This window comes from Dryobates pubescens, chromosome 25, assembly GCF_014839835.1.
Source record: "Dryobates pubescens isolate bDryPub1 chromosome 25, bDryPub1.pri, whole genome shotgun sequence".
Lineage (NCBI taxonomy): Eukaryota > Metazoa > Chordata > Aves > Piciformes > Picidae > Dryobates > Dryobates pubescens.
In genome coordinates, this window is record NC_071636.1 from 14,476,438 (window position 1) to 14,499,057 (window position 22,620).

General features: G+C 45.1%; 1 protein-coding gene across 1 annotated transcript; it reads right to left on the reverse strand.

The window, feature by feature from the left end:
- Positions 1–978: 978 nt before the first annotated feature.
- TOP3B (DNA topoisomerase III beta) lies at positions 979–18,154 on the reverse strand. Its single transcript, XM_009910990.2, has 17 exons — positions 17,816–18,154; positions 16,727–16,858; positions 15,650–15,756; positions 14,010–14,084; positions 12,561–12,757; positions 11,644–11,800; positions 10,485–10,598; positions 9,666–9,756; positions 9,111–9,265; positions 8,773–8,878; positions 8,113–8,259; positions 5,831–6,004; positions 4,472–4,600; positions 4,078–4,227; positions 3,566–3,666; positions 3,134–3,335; positions 979–2,284 (listed from the first exon to the last, which is right to left on the reverse strand). The coding sequence occupies exons 1-17, from the start codon at positions 17,883–17,885 to the stop codon at positions 1,803–1,805; spliced, it is 2,589 nt and encodes an 862-aa protein (XP_009909292.2). The 5' UTR covers positions 17,886–18,154; the 3' UTR covers positions 979–1,802.
- Between the last annotated feature and the right edge of the window lie 4,466 nt (positions 18,155–22,620).

Here is a 22,620-nt window from a genome sequence, read left to right on the forward strand (position 1 = left end):
AAGGACTGTTCACAGTGACTAATGTATCTGTATCAGAAAACATTGACATTTGTGGTGGTTACAAGGGAGCACTGAAATCTGCCAGAACATATAAATGGTTCATACAAAGCACTTGAGAAAAAACTCCCAGTGCTTTATTTCCACTAGTACTAATACAGCAGAGATTTTACAAGCACAAGTTTGCATGCAAATGGCCAGAATAGAAGCCATGCTTGGACAAAGAGTTCTTACACAGCTCAAAAGCCACCAAGAATAACTAATGACACATTTCCTACACAGAAATCCCAGCCCACAGCTAGTGTCACACAGCAGCAGAAGCTAGCTGAGCACACAGGTATTTTCAGAGCAGTACCCTCATGTGCCAAAGCAGGCTACAGAGGAGAGAGAAAAGTTGAACTGAATCAGTATGAGCACTCTGAAAGCTGTTATGGTTTATGCTAAAATGTCTGGCTCTGAGACACTACAGCAAGATGAACTTTAAAACATGAAAAGCTACTCACTCCAGGTTAAGGGAGATGCAAAGACAATTTGTTTTTACCAGAGAGAACATTTAATATTTAGGAAAACAAACAAACAAACAAGAACTACAGAAAGAAACTTCTACCTATGGCTGGGTCTTTTAAGCAATACTACTGAAACACAGTTCATGTTTGAGCTGTAGCTGTATAAACATTTGATCAGAGGAACAGGCTTGGGGCCATGGTGTTTTGTCTATATTCTCTTGTTCAGTAAATGCACACGCTGTGCCAACTAAAACAGCAGAGCTGTACATTACCTTTTGCAGGGACTTGTCTTTCCTTTCTGTTGCCAGTGAATCACGTGTCAAGTTGCTCTCTGCACATTCTGTGTTCAAATGCCTTTGCACCATGTAAAACTGTGATGGCATCCTCCCATCCAACCACTAGTGCTGAAACTGGTTTTTTGGGGGGGGGTATGGATGATACAAACTTTTCTTGATCAGATGGACCAGACAGGAGCACATGGAAGGAAAGGAGAAAGTATTATGTATTTGTACAGCTGGATTGTGAAATGTGGCACCCAACAGTCCAATAGGGCTCTAAAAACAAGAGGTCACCCTCTTTTTGGCAATAAATCTAACCAGCACTGAAATGCCAAAGTGGGGTACAGACAGTACAGATTGTATGTAATCAGCTGAGTGAACACAGGAAAAGAAGAGCATGAGTACTCTACCCAAACTCCAGCAGCAGGAAGAGGTCTCATTAAACAGGAACCCACTGACCAAAAGATACATGGCTGCACAGACCATTATTTGCAAATCACTGCTCAAGGCAGACATTCCCCTTTAAATTTATCATTTCCATTTTATGAAGTTCTTGGCATTATTCTCATAAGCAGAAGAGGGAGATTTGAAGCAGCGCTCTTGCTACTGCAGATGTGATTTGAAAACCTGGCGGCTACCAATTACTTTCTGGTTTGGAAAACTCAAAGGCTGATGAGCCAAATCTCATTCTACACCTAAATTTTACACTGCAGCAGCCTAACACTGATCCCAACCAGCTCTTGCAATCCTGGCACTTGTATTGCTGACAGAGACCCCAGAAATGTCAGAAAGGGGAAATTTTATTTTCCTTCTATCAGCCACAAGTAACAGTCAAGGTAGACATCCTTGGCTTTTCCTACTGCTTGTGAGCTCTACTCAGGCCAATGAATTCCAATGAAAAGCTTAAAAGGCTTCCTCAGTCCCTAAGAACAGGAAAGCAGCGAAGACCAAAAATACTTTCAAAATGAACCTAAAGGGAACCAAGTTTTTTCTAAGAAGTTTATTTTCTGTTGTGTGGCCATTATACAAAGTAAGCAGCCAGAGCTGCCATTTTGTCCTTGGGTTTCTTTGGGTTAAGCCTTCCTCCAGGCCTCCGGCCTTTACCTCTTCCTCGGCCTTGCCTTTTGCCTTGTCCCCCACGGTGCATGGGGTGCCTCATGGCTGCATGTTTCAGCTCTACCAGATCTTGAAACACAGGGTCACAGAACACGCAGCCTGAATGCTGGGTCTCGTCCCCAGGCAGAGGAGCTTTGGCTTTGTTAAAATCTACGTCGACCAGGGCCGCGTCGCACAAGTCGCAGGTCTCGGCCGACACTCGCACCTTGTGAGCGTTCTCAAAGAAATGCACAATCACGTTGCATTTGTTGCAGGCCATCTTCCACTTGGGACCTGATGTCGAGTCCAGCACCAGAACCCCATTCTCACATTCAACACACTGCCCAATTCCAAGCATGCTAAGAGAATGCTGGCACGTGGGGTGGGTGCATTCGTTACAGCCCATTCCTGGAGGAAGAAGAGTAAAACCATACCACAAGGCCCTTTATATCACTACCCAGTTTGGAGGAAGTGAGACACAGAAGTCAAAGACAGCTTAGTATATTATAGGTGCTGTAAACCACCAAGGAATGGAACCACACTCCCAAGGGCAATTTGCCTTTTCACAGGTTCAGAAAAATCCCTTGCTCTTCTACAACGGCTTTCAGAACTGCCAGGCACAGCCACTGTACAGTACAGGCAGCTGGGCCACATCAGTGATTAAAACTAATTATGTTTTCAGTTACATGTATGGCTCCTGACTCACTGCTGTTTTATACTTGCACTACACAAGGTTAGTACAAGACCTTTTTAATTAAAAGATGGCAATAAAAAGATGCCAGAAAGCTCCTGATACTTAAAGTAGCACTTTGAAGCTCTGAGCAGATTTTAGGCTTACAGTTACCAGCCTAACTGAAGCTTTTACCTCTTCTCATACTCTTCAACACCTTCTGACACACCATCTACCTCAGTATCAAGACACTCTCAAGACCTGGTCTTAATCCATAGTCCTATCCCTCCCAAGCATGCTCCAGTTCGCAAGGTGTCAGAACCTCAGTGCCTTTCACTGCGTTCTGAGTGTTACAAAGGTCACCTGCCATGCATGCACAGAGATCAATTTCTTATTTCTTTAATAAAGAAAAAAATAGTACTTGGAAATAAGTTTAATAAATTTTGGTCAGTGAGCTTGATTTTAGGTACCTGTAATCTAATCTGAGCAGCACCTTATGCTAAGCAACACTTGCTAAAAACTACTGGCTACACTGCACCTGATTTATTTCAGGGAAGGTCAGCCCCTGCATGTTGCAGAATTCCTACCTTTTTTCATGTCCCTGAAAGGAGGGTGGTTGTAGCAGTACGGACAGAGTGGGTAGCTCTTTCCTCTGGATCCAGACGACCATAGCACCAGCTCAAAGTCATCTAGGGGGCAGCGCAACTCTTTGTAGAGCTTAATGGTCCCATTCTGTGGGAGACTGTAGGTATCATCACAGTGAGAGCAGTGCAGACGACTTGGTTTGGCCTGGAAACAGCAAACAAATCTCATGAACAGCTGTAATGTCAACAGAGTTCTCATCTTGCAGTAAATCCAACCGGGAATGCTCTCTGGCTTGTTCCCAATGATAGAACTCTTTTTGTTTTGGAAATGCACATTCAAGCCCACTTGAATTCAAATTCACTAGTGGAAAAGGGGTTTCTACTGAATGACCCTCAGCAAGTGAAATTTAAATGCCAAGCATGTGGTGAACTTACCTGAATATACTTCATGAAACGATGGCATTTGCCACAGCGCGAAAGAGGTTTACCTGTGGCAGCTAAGGGTGAAAAGGACACTTCCATCAGCTCATCCATACCTGTGAAAGAGAGATCACATTTATGTTGGAAGCCTAGTTCTGAAGAAGAAACCTTGCACAAAATCAAGTGAGAATTAACATATTCTGTTCACAGAGCTTTCTTCCTTATTTAGGCTATTTACATACACAGTACTTTGCACTGAATGTGGTTAGGTAGCTCAGTTAGTCTAAAGTATTTGAAAAGTCACCACTATACAATCAAAAAAAGAAAACCTGAAGCAGAGTTTTGGAGCCATGATTCATTCCATTTCCTTCTGAAGAGTAACTTAATTTGACTGCAATCCTCCATTCCTGGCTCAACTATTCAGAAAGCCTAAAGCTCCCAAAGGAGCCTAATATACAAGGATTTTCTACTAGCACCTTTGCAACAATCAAGTAATGGTAGTCAACTCCACACGTGAAATGTTTTACCTGCAATAGAATCCACAAAATAGTGAAATTTCCTTTTGAAAATGTCAAGGGTGTGCTCCAAGACCTGATGATAATTTGCTTTACCCAGAGCTATTAAGTTGAGTTGCTTCTCTACGGCACTGCGGATTGTAGGAAGAACCAGTTCTGCATCTAACAGAGACAGCAGCAACAGAGAAACAGCAATGAAAGATCCAAAAATGTGGGTGGGAAACTGTTTATACATAAACTGACATTAAAATGAACAAATAAGTTGTAATTATTACTGTCTTTAGTATTAATGATAATTCACTCCAGGCATCACTTCAGACAGGAATGCTCATACAGTGACAACAGTCCTTGACACACTGAAAGCAAAGGAAGTGAGAAGATGGGAAGGGAAGGGCATTTAACTGACCTATTTTGTAATAACCATGAACCAGAACAATGCCAAGGTTTGTAGGCTTCAGCCTCCGACCACTCTCCACTGTGACATAGTTTCGCTGGCAGATGTTGTTAATGTGGACTGGAATACTTGCATCGGTTCCTACCACACAAAAGAAAACAAAGTATCCAGTCTGAACAAAAAGAGTAATTTAATTACTTCTCACTTCTCTGGCTTTATGTTAAACTACAGGGCTCCTGCTTCAAATTCAGAACTGTTACCTAACTCCCAGGGCATAATAGTAAAAAGGGATCTGAATTTTAAGTGGTAACTTAAGTGATAACTCCTCTTTAGTAACTCCTATGTTCATCTGCAGTTCTGAAGTGTGTTTTAACCTTAATCCTTTCATCTCTTGTAAGGAATTATTACTAGGAAGTCACTTATTCTCACAATCACTCACTATGGAAAAACACAATGAAGTAAGACCTGACAGCATCATAGAATTGTTTCAGTTGGAAGAGACCTTCAAGATGGGAGTCCAACCTTCAACCTTACACCACCATGGCCGTTAAACCACATCCCCAAGTGCCATGTCCACATGTTTCTTCAACATCTCCAATGATGGCTACTCTACAACCTCCCTGGGCAGTTTGTTCCAGTGCATGATCACTTGTAGGAATGAAATTGTTCCCAATATCCAACCTGTGTTAACTACAGATGAAAGAGATGGGGCTGATTTAGTGCTGTCAGCTTAAAATTATGGCCTGCTAATAGCTCAGTAGAGGCCCTGCAGATGCACAAAGCATATCTGCTACAAAGGAAGAATTACTGCATGCAAATGAACACAAAGTGGAGGTTAAATACCAACATTTTTAATGTCAAAGAGAAATCTGCCATTCTAGAGCCTCTTTTAATAGGTAATATTAATTGATATTAAATGAATAAAGAATGTTTGGGTTTGGGGTTTTTCTCAGGGACAAATTCATTAAAATGTATCAAAGGAAACAAGTCAGATTGAAATGTGGCACTGTGGTGTTATTAGATATATAAGGCCTATGATTCAATTTGAGTCAGCAAAGCTGAAGCAAGCTGTTAAGAAATCACTCCTAAGAATAGGAAGGTGCCTCCTTCCACACAACATCAGCTATTTCTGACAGAAAAGTGACAAGGATGAGTTTGGAAAGAATAAGAAAGGGAAATGAATGCCTGAGAGAGACAATCAACCATCTGCTAAGAGGAGCTACAGGCATTGTGGTTTAAAGGGAAAAGAGATGATTATTGTAGCTGTTCAGATAAATACTGAAAGGCCAGTACTGCCAAGAGAGTTCAGAGGAGCATTTCAGACTGTTGGTAGATGTATTATAGGATAATGTAAGCTAAGCAAGTTCCTACCAATGCCATGCTTCTCCATCAGAGTGATAAGCTCTGCCTCTGTCAGGTAGTCAGGAGGACTGGTTTGCTTCTCCAGCAATTTGATTTCACCAACTGGATAAAGATCTCCTTTCTCACAGTGGGGAAGGCTCTCTTCTAATGGGATGCTGTGCCAGGGCATAATTTCTGTGAAGCCTGGAGGTAAAGAAACAAACAAAAATAATGAGTTTACCTTCAAAGCTTTCTAAAGGACAAGCTATACATCTCTAATTTTAATACAGGCTGCATTATATAGATCAAAGCTAAGAGGCTGTCTGCCATACCATGCAGAAAATAACTGAGGCTATACTGTATTGAGGAAATACAGTATCACAGACAGTATCATTACACAGAATGTCAGGGGCTGGAAGGGACCTCAAGAGATCACCCAGTCCAACCCTGCTTCTAGGGCAGGATCACCTAGGGCAGATTACACAGGAATGCATCCAGGTGGGCTCTGAATGTCTCCATAGAAGGAGACTCCACAACCTCTCTGGGCAGCCTTCTACAGTGCTGTCACCCTCACAGTGAAAAAGTTTTTCCTTATGTTCTTGTGGAACCTCCTCTGCTCCAGTTTGCCTCCAGTGCCCCTTGCCCTGTCATTGGACATCCCTGAGCAGAGCCTGACTCTGTCCTCCTGTTACGGTGTGCTCCAAACCCCACTTCCCCCATCTCCATCAGCGAAGGTTTCAATGGTGAAAGACAAAGGCACGAAATTGCCTTCTGCTTCGCCTGGGGACAGGTTATCAGCTCTTCCCGCCAGAGGGTTCCTTCCCCATGGGGGAAGTCCACTGGGTTTGGGAGCTATGTTTAGCAGGGTGCTTTCCGCCCATTATACATTGGCCTTGGACACTTTGTCGAGAAACACCTTCGAGTGGCCAGAAAGCAATCCGGGCTCTTGCCATCATCTTGCTCCTACTTATGCTCCTGCTCTGGCTCCTGCCTTCATCTGGCTGGCTCCACTCGGACCTGGCTTCTCGCAGGACCCTGCCTGCCTGCCGTCCTGCTCCCTGCCTGCCGTCCTGCTCCCTGCGGCTTTCTTGCAGTGCTGCTGCTCACGAGTTTCCCCTCCTAGCAGCCGTGTCTATGGACACTTTGATTCTGGAGGGTCCTTTTCCTTTGGATCGTGCTGCATTATCCACAAATTGGATTACAAAACCTGTGGTTCCTGGAGCCTGACACCGAGGAGAGACCTAGGGACCATCGCCAAATTCCTGCTCTGTCCTTGTGAGTACAACCTGCCCTTCTCATCGGCATTCCCAAGGTTCCTGGCTTGCCTCTGATTGTAAGTGGGGTAAAGCTATTTTGTGGCTTAGCCTCTTCCATTTTCTGAATTCTCTAAATTGTGCTAAAGTTGCCCATAAGCATCCTGGTAGAATTTGTGATTGAATAGAACCTGTAAATAATCAAGTAAGTTTTATACCTAATTTCGGGGCAGGGTTGTTGGGAAAAATGAAGATAACTATATCTTTGTAATTTCCCTCCTCGTTAATTCAGCCCCTATCAAGTCACCTCCTGACACTGCCCTGCACACCTTTTCAACAGGAAGGAGGTCACCTCTCAGGCTCCTCTGCTCCAAGCTGAAGAGCCCCAGCTCCCTCAGCCTGTCCTCACAAGAGAGATGTTCCACCCCCTTCAGCATCTTTGTGGCTCTGTGCTGGACTCTTTCAAGCAGTTTCCTAACGTCCTGCTTGACCTGAGGGGCCCAGAACCGGACACACTGCATGAGATCTATTTTCTGTGTAACTTGAGTCAGGCTGATGTGTGAAAAAAAAGCAAACACTTTCCTTAAATGAAAGCAGAGTGCCAGAATGGATTGGAACAGTTTCCTAAGGAGGAAACACACATAGCAAGTCATATTAATATAGTGAGGATTACTGGGCCAGCTTACCATAAAAATCCCTGTGGTGGTGCTGCATTCTTTTCAGAGAGGCCCAAGAAACAAAAAATCTGCCTTTATCTAATTTAACCCCCAAAAGGCAACTGCTATCTGTAAGAGAACTGGTCTTCACATTGGCAAACGTGCTATTGAATCTTTGAGACTACCACATGAAAAGTAAAACCTTTTCCATTGCAACTGACATATGGAGATCAAGACAAAGATTTGGTCTCTGGTCTTGACAGCTCCAGAACTGGCTTCCAACTTCTACCTGTCCCCAAAGCTTCACTTTTATATCCACTTTATTAAAAGGAGTATTAAAAGGGGGTGGAGGATGGAAACAAAACAAAGACTGTAGCTAACTGCTTCCTCTGATTAGCCTTACCTGGTGAAGTGACCAGTTTCCCAATGCAGGTGAAACGTTCAGGGCCAATACTGAAGGCGATGGTGGTCTGCAGGTACTTGCAGTCAGCGCTGACCGTGGCGATGAAGTGCCGAGTTATGTACTCGTACAGTCGCCACCCATCTCCACCTGAAGACAGACAACACTTGACCCACACAGATCAACTCCTGCAGCCCTGCCTGAAGCCTGCACTAAAAAAGTACCAGATCTCCACAGGTATCACAGGGGGAAAAAATGGTATCTACAGGAAAGTAACATTCAAAAGTCAATCCAGCTTCCCTTTTCAAATGTCCTGCCTGTGGCATCAGAGGGCTGGAGCACCTCTCCTATGGAGACAGGCTGAGAGCTGGGGCTATTCAGTCTGGAGAAGAGAAGGCTCCAAGGAGATCTTACTGTGGCCTTCCAGTATCTTAAGAAAGCTGGTGAGGGACTTTTTAGGGTGTCAGAGACTAAACTAAAATGCAGTTGATGTCTGACTTAGAAGCACAAAAAATACAGCAAGATTTCAATACTTGGAAGCTACTGTTCTAGAGCACATTTCTCCTGCCATTTAATTAATTCTATTTTCTGCCAAATCTCAGGTATCTTCAAACTAGCTCCAGTATCTCAAGGAACTAATTTCCTCACAGAGGATTCCTATACCTAATTCTGCTTCTGTTGCAGCTCTCATTGGGGTGATGGGAGGATGGTCTCCTGCATCATGGCCTTTCCTGGGACGATTAATGCCTTCTGCTAGCAATGCTTTAACCTGGGTAAAGGAAGAGAGAGAAAACAGGATGGCATAAGTGGGTAACAGATCTCTCTTGGCAGGTTAAGAAACTTTTCAGACCTCATCCATAACAATACACATCTATAAATAAAAGCAATTAATTACAGATACTTGTTACTGAATATCTCTAGGTCACAATGTACCAAGTAAGGTGCATTCTAAAGGACAGACTACAAGATCTCTTAGTACAGGTCTTGTTTCATGTACTCACAGTTTCTGCCCAGTAAGGATTATTGGATTGTTGTCTCAAACACCCTTTCAGGTCAAAGTTCTCTGGATAATGGGTGGTTTCAGTCCGAGGGTAGCTGATATAACCCTGCGTGTAAAGCCGCTCTGCTATTTGCATGGCATGCTGAGGGCCCATTCCTAAGATGGGAGAGGAGAAAAAAAAAGAAATGCTCTACTCATCACCTCATGATCATTGCTTCTTGCATCTGAAAGCACACCTCAGCAAAGCATTTCATCATAGATTCATAGAATGGTTTAGGTTAGAAGGGACCTTGAAGATCATCTAGTTCCAATTCCCCTGCCATGGCCAGGGACACCTTCCACCAGCCCAGCTTGCTCAAGGCCTCATCCCTCCTGGTCTTGAACACCTCCAGGGTAGGGACATCCACAGCCTCCCTGGCCAACCTCTTCCAGTGTCTTTCTAAACTTGATCCCTCCCCCAAAATGATATATTATAGGGAGAGAAAAACATTAAACTATATTTGAATCCAAAATATTTTGCTTTAAAACACGTGAAAACTTTAACTTTTAGACATACCTAAAGCAGCACTGGCCACTCGTAGCATTTCTACTGTGTTCAGAGCCAGTGGCCTCTGCTTCACCTTCTCTTTTTTACTCACAGATTCTACCTAGAAAAAAATTTTGAAGTTTGGTACCAGGTGTATGGATTATTTCAATCATGTCTATAAACATGTTGCATACCTACCATTATCTCTTCTTCATAGAATGGCTTAGGTTGGAAAGGACCTCTGCTCCAATCTCCCCACCAGGGGCAAGGACACCTCTCAAATGAACTCAGCTGCTCAAGGCCTTAACCAGCCTGGCCTTGAGCACCCCAAGGAGGAGGCATCCACAACCTTCCTGAGCAGCCTATTCCAGAGTCTCAACACCCTTGCACTGAAGAACTTCTTCCTGAGATCCAGATCCCTGCTCTGCCTCAGCTTCAAACCATTCCCCCTTATCCTTTCTCTAGACACCCTTATGAAAAGTCCTTCTGCAGCCTTCCTGTAGGATTCCTTCAGGTACTGGAATGCAGCTCTAAGGTCCCCTCATAGCTCTCCATTGGATTCTCTCCAGCAAATCCCTGTTTCTCTTGAACTGGGGAGGCCAAGACTGGATCCCAATATTCCAGGTATGGTCTCACCAGATGACCACACTAGCACAGTATGAACTACAACCAAACAAATCTCTTGCCTTTTATTCTCATTTAGGCAAAGCTGAATGAAGCAAAACCCAAGACACAGATAGTCTCCCTTCTTCAACAAAAGCAAACAACCCAGCATGCACAAATGAAGCATCAAATGGCATTTCCCTGATACGAAATATGGCTCTTCTGACACTTGGCAAATACTCTTACCTTTGCCTCTTTTGCCATCTTTGTTATGTTCAGGAACATTTGAGCAATCTCCCGATCAAAGACTCTCACTCTATCCCAATCCAAAGTGAGAGAATTTTCTTTTTCAGGGTTCACCTGTTAGACCAAAATAAACAAATAAATAAACTTCCACCAACTCTGTTACCAGAAGTGTAAGAATGCAAATCTCCCAACAAGAATCCAGAAAGCAAACCTTTGCAATACCTGTACTAGGACACAAGTGCCTCAAACATACAGGGGCTTTGAGATCTGATGGCAGGGGAATTACTGGAATTATTCCTGCAGTTAACTGAAATACTTTTCTTTTTTTTTTGCAGAGCTGGGAAAGAAAGGCTGAAATGGGCAGAAATTTAAGGTCTACCATTCTGATGTAGCAAAATCCATAATTTGTTATAAAACTGTAACTAAGTCATGTTTTTAATCTCACGTTCAAAAATAAATGTGAAGCCACCGAGACGAAAGCACAAAACTCTCTGAAAACAGGCCCTGAATATTTCCTAGCATCAGAAAAGAGATGACAGTAGACACCAGATTTCATCTATTGTTTATTTTAAAGTCTAAAAATGGCAACTTTTTACCCTCTATCCCTTATTTGTTTAAAAAATCCTTGTGATCACAAGCAGTAAAACCATGTTGGTTTGCTCTCAGAGCTTGGACAGCAGCAAGGCTATAAAACTGCTGTCAGTTGCCAAAGCACTTCAAGGGCTCAATTGCCAATTAACACAATGAGCATTTGATTTGCTTTAAAATTCCAATAGTCAGCAATGCCAATGTTTGTTGGCAGCCTAATTAATTCCTGGATTCAAATTAACAACAGAGTCAGTCCACAGACCCCAGGGAGCAAAACAAAACCATTTAAAGCCCTCTTTTTGGCTGAGTCTAAGTTTAGATGGTTAACACTTAAGAATTCTTACAAGCAGAAGACAATAACCACTTTAATACAGAACTGGCATCCTGGAATCTGATCTTGAGAGAGTGGTGACACAGAAGGGAGCTGAATGAGAACACATGGAGTAAACTGGAGGCATTGTGAATCCCTGTCAGCAGCTGCAAATTTATGAATGAAGAAAATGAAAATAGAAATGCATTTCCTGGTAACAATGCCTGCTCCTCGTGTACAAACAACTATTGTCAAACTTACTTTAGCTTGCAGCACCCAGTAAGTCTCAGGCTTAAATGACTGGATTTTGTCGTGCCTTTCAACACAGAATCCAAGTGTTGGGGTCTGGCATGGCCCAAAGGAGATGAGGGAGCTGTCTAAATTCCCATATTTCCCCTGAAAATATTTAGTCTGAAATCTAAGAGAGTAAGAAAAAAAAAGAAAAAACCACAAAGCAGGAGTAAGTACATTCACACCCTCACTCCAGTGCAAAGCAGAGGTTTTTAACCTATACACACAAATATGAGTAATTTCTAAGATCATTGAGGCACTGGGAAAAAAGCATTCTGAGAAATACCATCTCTCACAGCTACATCAGACTTACTTTGCCTCACTGAATCCTGTTTATTCCCAGAGAAACATTGGAGAACATTGTAAAATAAGATCCTATCACAGTTGCTGATAGTACTTTACCCAGCTCAGTCAGTCATAACACCCATTTTTCACTTCTTTTTATCTGTTTGGTGCTGTGCAGAATCAAGCACTAGAATTCAAGAAGGCTCCAAGGAAACCTTACAGTAGCCTTCCAGTACCTGAACGAGGATACTGGAGAGCTGGGGAGGGACTTTTTACAAGGACATGCATGGGGCAATGGCTTTGAGCTGGAAGAGAGAAGATTTAGACTGGAGATTAGGAAGAAATTCTTTGCAGTGAGGGTGGGGAGACACTGGAACAGGTTGCCCAGGGAGGTTGCGGATTTCCCCTCCCTGGAGGCGTTCAAGGCCAGTCTGGATGAAGCCTTGAGCAACCTGGGCTAGTGGGAGGTGTCCCTGGCCAGGGCAGGGTGTTGGAACTGGCTCATGCTTAAGGTCCCTTCCAACACCAACCACTCTGACATTCTGTGGACAGAGCAGCACACCTGCCCCTCTCCCAGAGCTGTCTGCTGTCTGTGCTGTCACCTTGTAAACGCACAGCCAATTCTGAGATCCAGCTCCTGGCGGGCATCCACTGACAGAGCTTCGTTGCGGTTGGGCTCTCCCAAGTGATTCATGGCATTGCAGATGTCTGTGTCAGTAATGGAACTGAACTTAGCTCTGTAAATCATCCTCTCTGTGCCACGAGGCTTGTTCATAACAGGAAGAACAGCATCAAGAACCTAATCAAGAGCAGAAAGCATGTTTTAAGAGTATCTGAAAGGTCAATATTTTCCTCTCTAAAGAAAAAGAACCACTCTCCCCAAAGAATCTGCTGATCTGTCAGTACCTTAAGTTCAGTCAGATGCCATGTCAATATGCTAACTGGTAAGCAAAAGCAGTGTTTGTCCAGCCACTCAGAGATGTAGGAAGTATTAACAAATCTGAAGAGGTTGTTTCTTAAACAGCAACTGCTGGCAACTTAGTTAAGTGTGAAGACATCACTCAGTGCAGCTGTATCACCTTTTGGGGAATGTTTGGGGGGGGACCTTAGAGCTGCCTTCCAATACCTGAAGGGATCCTAGAAGAGGGCTGCAGAGGGACTTTTCATAAGGGTGTCCAGCAATAGGACTAGGGGGAATAGTTTGAAGCTGAGGGAGAGCAGGGTTAGACTGCATCTTGAGAAGAAGTTCTTCAGTGCAAGGGTGGTGAAACTCTGGAACAGGTTGCCCAGGGAGGTTGTGGATGGTTCCTCCCTGGGTTGCTCAAGGCCAGGCTGGATGAGGACTTGAGCAGCCAAGTCTATTTGAGAGGTGCTCCTGCTCCTGGTGGGAAGGTTGGAGTACATGAGCTCTGAGGTTGCTTCCAAACTGAGCCATTGTGTGATTCTATGAGTAGGTATCAGTTTCTGCCTGGCTTTATTTTACATATTGCCAATGACATTTAAAGAACTTAAACCAATTACTTGATCAAATGTTCTTCCTTAAACAAAACCCAAAAATAAATTCCTCATGTGGATTTCTAGGAATAGGATGTAAATAAATAAATAAATAAATATCTTGGTGCACCAGTTTTAGTTCTGTATCTTTTCCCATGCAGAATCCACATTCCTGTGGTAAACCTGCACTCAGAAGTGGCCTCTATGCTCCAAAGAGTCTAACTGCTTAATGACACAAGATAATAGAGATCAAGTTTTATAAGCACAGCAAAATAACTACTCCAGCTGTGAAATACACACCAATTCTCAACACACTGGAATGTTCCAACATTTAAGAGGAGTTATTGTTCACCTCAGAAGAGCAACAGCTATGAAACTGGTTTATACTCTTGAACTGACATGTTAAAGAGTTCAAAAGCACATGGATTTTTCCATGCCTTTAAAACTTCAAATTAGTTTGAATTTTATTGCATACCCACAAGACAGTATGCAGACTGTTCTGCATGTCACAGTACAAGTATATGGTATTTTAAGGTTTTTTTTAAACAGAATCTTACTTCAAAACAGATGTTTTCACCTTCCTTATCACAATCCAACCACAGGACAATACAATCACAGCCTCTTCCCTCCACCTGTGAGAAAAATCACCACAGTTAGAATAGAATAAATAGAATAGGATAGAATAAATAGAATAGGATAGAATAGGATACAATTAACCAGGTTGGAAGAGACCTTTGAGATCATCAAGTCCAACCTATCACCCAACACCATCTAACCAACTAAACCACGGCACCAAGCACCCCATCCAGTCTCTTCCTAAACACCTCCAGTGATGGTGACTCCACCACCTCCCCGGGCAGCCAATCACCCCTTCTATGAAGAACTTCTTCCTAACACCTAGCCTAAACCTCTCCTGGTGCAGCTTGAGGCTGTGTCCTCTTGTTCTGGTGCTGGTTGCCTGGGAGAAGAGACCAGCCCCAACCTGGTTCTTCAGCAACTCAGAAAAAGTCCTACCTTCTTGCTAACTTTCTGCTTCTCTTTTAAACATTATCTTATTTAATGCAAAACCAATTGGAAAATAGCAGTGGAGTCTGCAGTGGTTGAAGAGAGTAGCTTCATGGGACATGAAGTTTGCTTACAAGAAGCTTGTTTTGCAGGACCTGAAAATAAATCAGCATAGCTCTATCACAGTGAAAATCTCCTGAAACTTCCACAGTCTGTGTGTGCAGCCTTGGGCAGTCACTTCCCCTTTCTGATGGACAAGAAGCTGGACATGAACCAGCAATGGGCACTTGCAGCCCAGAAGGCCAATGGCATCCTGAGCTGCATCAAAAGCAGCGTGAACAGCAAATGGAGAGTGGGGATTCTGCCTCTCTGCTCTGGTGAGACCTCACCTGCAGTACTGTGACCAGCTCTGGAGCCCTCAACACAGGAGGGACATGGACCTGATGGAGAGAGTCCAGAGGAGGGGCACAAAAATTATTAAGGGGCTGGAACACCTCTGCTATGAGGACAGGCTGAGGGAGCTGGGGGTGTTCAGACTGAAGAAGAGAAGGCTCTGGGGAGACCTTAGAGCAGCCTTCCAGGACCTGAGGGGGGCTACAACAAGGCTACAGAGGAATGGTTTGCAAAGGCCTGCAGTGACAGGATGAGGGGAAATGGTTTGAAATTAAAGAGCAGATTTAGATTGGATGCTAGGAACAAGTACTCTAGCATGAAGGTGGTGGAACACTGGCACAGGTTGCCCAGGGAGGTAGTTGAGGCTCCACCCCTGAAGATATTCAAGGCCAGGCTGAACAAGGCTCTGAGCAACCTGACCTAGTGGAGGATGTCCCTGATGACTGCAGAGGGCTTGGACTAGATGACCTTTGGAGGTCCCTTCCATACCAAACCATTTTATGATTCTGTGAATCTGTAGGAATTCACATTTTTGAAAGCAAGGCTAATTGCTAACAAAATGCTACACTGCTCTTTCAGATTCATCAGCAATACTTATTGCTTTCCAGCACCACAGAAAAACTGCATTTAATTTTCTTTTTGGGAAAAAAAAACAACAGGTGTTGTTGCTTACTCCAGCAGAGGAAGATTAGGAACAATGAATACTTGAATAGGCTCCAGATGAAACAGAAGAAAAAGAATGCCAAGGGGGAAAAAAAGAAAAATATGCACCTCAAATAAACCTTGTAAGAAAGAATACCTGTAAAAATTTCACCATGGTCAGTTTGGGATTAGCTTCTTTCTTTTCTGTGGGAGCTTTGCTAAAGAGTTCTGCTGGATCCACTTTGTCCCAGCTGTTGTATTTTCCTGAAAGGCAGAAATATGTTCAGTCGAGCTCTGAATGTACACTAACCACCCCCCCCAAACAAACAAACAAACAACAAACCAGGAGCAAACAACATCACTTTGGTTTCTAGACTGGTCTCAAACCTCTCTACCCTAATTCATCTTGCTTTACCCCTAACATTATGGGAACTGCAGCTATCATTCTGAACCAGGAGGGAAAGAAATATTACGCAGACATCTTTCAGAAATTCTACCCTGAAGTAATAGAAGACCTTCTGGTTGTACAATTAACTGATCAGATGAAGGAGAGGAAGCTATTTTTGCCTTGTTTTCAGCGCACACAATGTGAACATTGCACTGATTTACTGTTCATTGTTTACATTGTTATGTCTGAGCTGTGTTATGCCATGGAGCATCCTACCAACACATCCATTCCTTTCCCTTCCTCTGAAGCAGTTTTAGAAACACTGCTTACCAGTTAAACCGTGCCCCTTCTAAGCACTGTGAAAATAAGTCAAAAGTTTAGGCCTCAGAAAACTTGTGAGGTCACTGTCATTAGAGAAAATACAGCAGCCACACAGATAGTCCCACATTTCAAAGCAAGTCAGTGACAGGTGTCCCTGTGCACTACCCTCACCACATCCCTGTTTTGCAGTTTAAAGAACATCCCTTTGGAGTCTGCATTCCTTAATCACTTTTCATGCAAAGTACCAAAGCATTTTTACAAGCTCACAAATTGAGCTTCACCTCCCCTCATTTTCCAGGGATGTAACTCAGGCATGAAAACATAAATGGCACATACCCAAGGTCATGCCAGAAGTCAGCTAGAGAGCTAGAAAGAGGAATGAAGAACTAATGACCAGAAAAGATCTGTTCATCCTCCTTCCTCCCTCATTCTAACAGTCCTCCTGAATTATTCCCGCAGGTATTTTTCTATTAGAAGTCCTTCACAGTTTTACAACCCAAAGAAGTTAAAGCATTTGACAAATACCTATGAAATCCAAAGTCATGACGTGACCACAGACGGAGGTCATCTTGAAATGGGCACTCTGCCCTATGAAGGACCCGGTGTACTCATGCACAGAGCAGGCACCGTTCAGCCCCTTGCGAGAGGACATGTTTCCTGTGGAAATAGGGTCACAGAGATCAGCAGGGGAAACAAACTATTGGAATCAGTTATTTTGTATGAAATGACAGCCCTCTTTCTCTTAGGTCTGGCAGCACGGAGCGTCCTGAGCACCAAATTCTACTCACTGACCAAGTTTTGTTTCAATTAATTATCACAGAACCACAGAGTGGGTTGGGTTCGAAGAGACCTCCAAAGGTCATCCAGTCCAACCCCCTCTGCAGTTAGCAGGGGTATCGTATCCTCAACTAGACCAAGTTGCCCAGAGCTCTGTCAAGCCTCAGCTTGAGTATCTCCAAGGATGGGGCCTCAACCACCTTCCAGGACAACCCGTTCCAGTGTTCCACCAACCTTATGGTAAAGAACTTCTTCCTAACATCCAATCTAAATCTAACCTTCCCTAGCTGGAAACCATTGCCCCTCGTCCTATCACTACAGGCCTTTGTAAACACTTTTGACCATTTTCAATTGAACCCATCCATTATCTCCTCCACCCTTTCCCTCCCACCAAGAACCCTTTATGAAATCACAACTTGTTTTGTAGACCAGTACAGCTGGAATCAACTCATTCTATTTCCTATGTGACATAAAATATTTACTATAGCTTCAAAAATCTCAGAACAGCAACTTGCTACAGGATTGACACTGTCCAGAAACCATATACACTAACAGACACTACAGCTATATAAAACAGCAAAACCAGATTCCTTCATTCTTGAATGGCACTGGCATATAAAAATAAACAGAATGTGAAAGGCCACTCAGTTCTTCCATGAACTGCACCCTGTCCTAAGCCAGTTTTGCCTGGTGGAGCTGCATCGCGACAATTAAGTAACTCAGCAGGGTGCTTTCTCAGCCTCACTTCATCTACAGCAGTATCTTGGCAGCAGACACTTTGCATTTCGGCTCTGCCACTGCTAGAACAAGCAGGACTGAACCGAGACGCTTTCCTACCCCTTGAAAGGATCTTGGCAATGGACTGAGCCAGAGAAGGCTTCTCCGCGACCATCAGAACAGTCTTCATCTTCAACTGATGAGACAGGAGGTGCCACAGGAGTAACGGTACGGTCTGGGATTACTGGAGACCGCGGCGCGCAGCTCAGCAGCGAAAACCAGTTCTCAGCCTGGAGAACGTAAAACAGGGCCGCTGCGAAACCACAGCTATGAAAACCAGACAGACGGAGGTTTTGCAGCGCCCTTCCCTCGGGGTTCCGCAGCCCCCGGTGCCTGAGCTCGCCCCGTCGCACCAGACCTTCGCCGGGACTCCCGCCGGGGCAGAGGGGCGGCCGGCAGCCACACGGCCGGGAACCGCTTCACGCCCGGGGGCCTGCGGGCAAACAGGGGCAAAAGAGAGGCCGAGAGAAGCCGAGAAGCCTCCTGGCCCCGCTCCGTCCCGTCCCGCCGCTTCCAGCGGGATGGCTGCGGCCGCCCGGTGCTCTGCGGGAAAGCAAGGAGCCGCCGCGGCACAGCCCAGCCCCGCCGCCGCTCAGCAGGCGGCCATGGCCCCGCTCTGCACTGCCGGGTCAGGCAGCCGGAAGCGAGGCCTCGCCGCTTCCCTCGGGGCGTGCGCCAGCGCCGCCTAGCGGCATGGGGGAACGGCGAGGGCTCGGTGAGAGTGGCTCAGACGCGTCTCATTCATTCCAGGGACCGAAACAACGGGGGCGCTGGCGGCGGGAACTGACGTGGGGTCCGTAACCCACACAGGAGCGTCAGAACAGCGTCCTGTCACCCCCTAGCCCCAAAGCCTGTGTGCAGAGTCCTGTGCAGCAGGCCCGGACGGCGCTCGGCGCCTCATGGTACAGGGCAGCTCAGCACTGGCCGCGCTGGCTTCAGGCGAGCATCACCAAGGGGCAGAATCAAAGCTCTCCCATAAAATCCATCCACAGACGTTGTATTTGCTTTATTCAGGCAGATGAAATTAAACCACTGTCCCTGTGCACTGCCTGTAATCCGGCTCCTAGTTTCCATAGGCTTAAAGCACTGTAAATTCTCCCTGCCACTAGCAGCAGCCCTTCTGCACTAACCACGTCCCCTCCACACTCTCCATGCTAAGTGTCCCTTCCACAGCAGCAGCAGCCAGCCCCTTCCATGCACAGGAATTTGTCCTAAGAGTGTGAGGAGCAGCCAATACTCTTGCACCCAGAGAAGATGATGTAAATAATACTGATGTTTTGAATGATCTTGAATGTGCATCACAGCCTCTTGGAAAACACCTTTTGCATGTTAAATTTTAGTTGAATATTGATTTCCCACTTATTTTTCAAGGGGAAAGGCACAGGAAGGGAAGGACTGGGCAGAAGCACATCTTCCCTCACTCCACATTTCCCCAGGGAGGAGGTGAGGAGTGCCCCAGTCGGGTCCTGCCCAGGGTCAGAGCTCCATTCCAGCAGAGGCTCTTTGCCCTGGGTTCCACCCCTGAGGACCCAGACCCTGCTTGGTAGGTTTTGTGGCTTGGGGCAATTTTTGACCTCTCCTGCAACCTTCTGCTCTTCCACATGTCCAAAACTGTTTTTATGAAGGACAGTGCTAAAGAGGGAAACTCTTTCGGGAGGAGCTCATCTCCCTGGTTTTACCCCTGTGGTGTGCATCGATTATTGCCAATGCTTATAGCGCTTCTTTTTCAGATGTTCCATGCCACACAAACCAGAGAGAAGATGAGGAAGCAGCTGGGATCGGGATGTACATCAACCTCACACTGTCTGGAATAAAAAGGAACTAATTCACCTTCACTTAGATTAGCAGACAATTAACATATATAAGAATTACCAGTGGGGGAAAAAAATCAAAACAAACCTTGGGCTTTTAATTCTTTGGCAACACTGAAGTTAGAACTTGTTAAAACAAATGTGTTCTGCTGTTTCGATGCCTGGGTCCCTTTGACATCTGGGGAACATCTGGAACAATCAGGATGCAAGTTAAAGCCCAGTCTTCAGATATGTTGGATACATATTTTTCAATTTCCTCTAGTAAAAGCCCTCTAACAAACCCCAACCTTTTCATTTTGAATGTGCAACGTAACATGCAAGTCCAGACTGGTACTTGGTGCAGCTGGGTCTCAGCGATACCTGTTTGGTTATTCCAGTGGATGGTTACTTAAGCAGTCAAAGCTCTCACACTGACTGAGATGCCCATGTCCCACTTCTCCATTAAGGAGACGCTGAATAAACTGAGGGATTTTGGACACTGTGCCATGCTGTTGGTACAGACATGTTGCAGTTCATTGGGTGACGCAAAAATTTTCCCAGCCTGACAGTTCCGTGCTCACCTAAGCATGCCAACCCTCCTTGTCCTAACCCACACGAGGTCATGACAGTCGCCTTGGCAAGCCCTTTGCAGCCTCACCCTGCGGCATGGAGCTGCATCAATCCCACTGCTGCCGAGAAGCAACATCTCGTAGCCGGGCTGGAGACAGGCTCCAAAACCCTACAAGGCAGCTTCGGCCGGGCTCCGGCCGCTAGAGAGCACTGTCGCCGCGGGACCGGCCAGCGGAGCCGCCGCCGGACTGGCCAATGGAGCCGCCGCCGGACCCGCCGACCGATGCGCGGGGGGCTACGGGAGTTCGCGGCGTTCCTTCGCAGAAAGAAGTGGGTTACCCTGTTTCCATCACTTTTATTCAGCGTGCCACTGGCTGTGGCTCAGGACGCTCTAACTCTCTTCGCTCGAGGCTGTATCGTATTTCCCTGGGCATCGACTCCTGCCCGCTGCGGCAGCCCGGGATTGCCCGGGATGGCCCGGGGGAGCCGGGCTCCCACCCCGACCTCCTCCCACAGGGCTTTTCCCCTCTGCGTGTTGCTGCTGCCCTTTCCTTAGAAGCATTTTTCACTATACTGAGGAGTCCAAAAGCTGTCTTGTCTGACCCCGCTAGCCCTGCAGCGAGTGCCTGGGTCTGGAAAGCTCTCCATTCCCACTCCCGGGAATGAAGTTTCATTCCAGGCTCCCGGGAAAAGAGGCAATGTTTACCAAGACACCAGTTACCTACAGCACTGGGGCAGGCAGGCTTCATGCAGGACTACTGTCACTCCTGTCCTTTACCCTTCTTCAGCTCTGTCTAGTTTCTTTACTTTTCTTCTGATGAACTGAAGGCCATAAACACAGCTCTCAAACTGTATGAATAATAATAAAACCCCAAAGCAAGTAGCCTCTCCTGTGGTCTTCCCAGAGAAAACCCAGTATTTCTAGGTTTAAATCATTAGCTAGATTTTAGGTTACATTGACTTGTTAAGCACATCAAATTGAGAGAGCTGCAGCTCTGGGTAAAGCACTTTGCACACTGAGAACACTTTGACCTCACTTGGTCCTATTACCTGCAGAGTCCCAAGTATTTCAACACCATTTATCCTTCCAGTGATTTCAGTGGATGGTTATTTAAGTGGCTAAAGTGCTCACCCTGAGCAAGATGTCCATGTCTCACTTCTCTGTCAGAAGAGCACTGACTCACTAATTCACTCTGGGACCTTGGTGCTTCCTCTCACCTCCAGGACCTGGGTAGCAACTTCCCACCTCAGGGCTGTTTCACAGAGCTGTATGTGTGAAGCCCATTTTAAAAGCAAGATAGAAAAAAAAGGTACAGAAATATGAACTATGGTAAGGAGTATATCATTCCTGTTTCAATTCCCTGGGCTCATTCTTGACCTTAGAGTAACTTTTTCCTGTTTGTTTCCAAACACACTCAAAAAGATTGCCATGAAATTAATAAGTATTGACAGGAGGGTCAGGCAGGCAGAAACACATCTGGAGGGATGCCACAGACGTTAGAAATGATGAAAATGCAGGTCAAACTATTAAAATAGGGCTTGGGTTTCTTTCCTTTTCTTTCCTTTTTAAAAACTAAATAGGAACTATGAGGCCACAAAAAAAAAGTGCCTGAAATCTTGACTACAAGTCTGGGCTCCAGATACTTCAGTGCTGGAAAGAAAGAAAGCCTATCATGCACAGAGCAACAACAGTACTTGAAGTGTTTTTTGTGCTGGATTAAAAGTTGTGCTTGTGCCTCTTACAAGAGTTTTTATTTTAAATAATCTTTGAATAATAGGTAAGAGGAGGGTGGGTGCTGATTAAGCAGGTTATTGTTCATTGCTGAGACACACATGCACACACAACTCATGACATCATTGGATCTTGACTCTTTTCCCCCTTAGGTAGTAGCTTTTTGTTCAAAGGGAAATGCAAAAGCTCACAAATGCTCTGTTAGCAAACATACAGCTTCAGCCCCCTATATATCCAACCTACATCTGCCTGTCAGTGCAGTCCTGCTTAGGAACAAAGGCTCACCTACTAATATGAGGGAGGTCAAAACAGCAGAATAAAGATACTATAGAGTTAAAGCACCCATTTACTATACGCACATTTCTCCTCACTTTAAGGCCGCCTTAAATTGAAGAAAAGAGGTGGAAATGATCTGTGTGAGAGCAGATCCACAAGGTTGAAGCAAGAGAAACTAAACACATGCTTTTGTTCAGATGGAGTTTGTACCAAGCACCATATGATCCAGCCCAGGTTTGGTACTGGCAGTAATCTATAATCCAGGGAGTCCTAGACAGTCCCTCTCCAAATGCAGTCTGCAGCAATTTTAAACAAAACCAACCAAATAAAAAAGGCAGAAAGAAACCCAAAGGCAAGATGATGGTGACCATGTGAAACTCATGCCTCCATATGTGTGTAACTGTGCTGCAGATCTATGAGTAATGGCTGAAGGAGGCACTGACCTCATCTGCTTTCAGAGGGTCGCCTGCAAATTAACAGCAGTTTAGCTGTGGCCA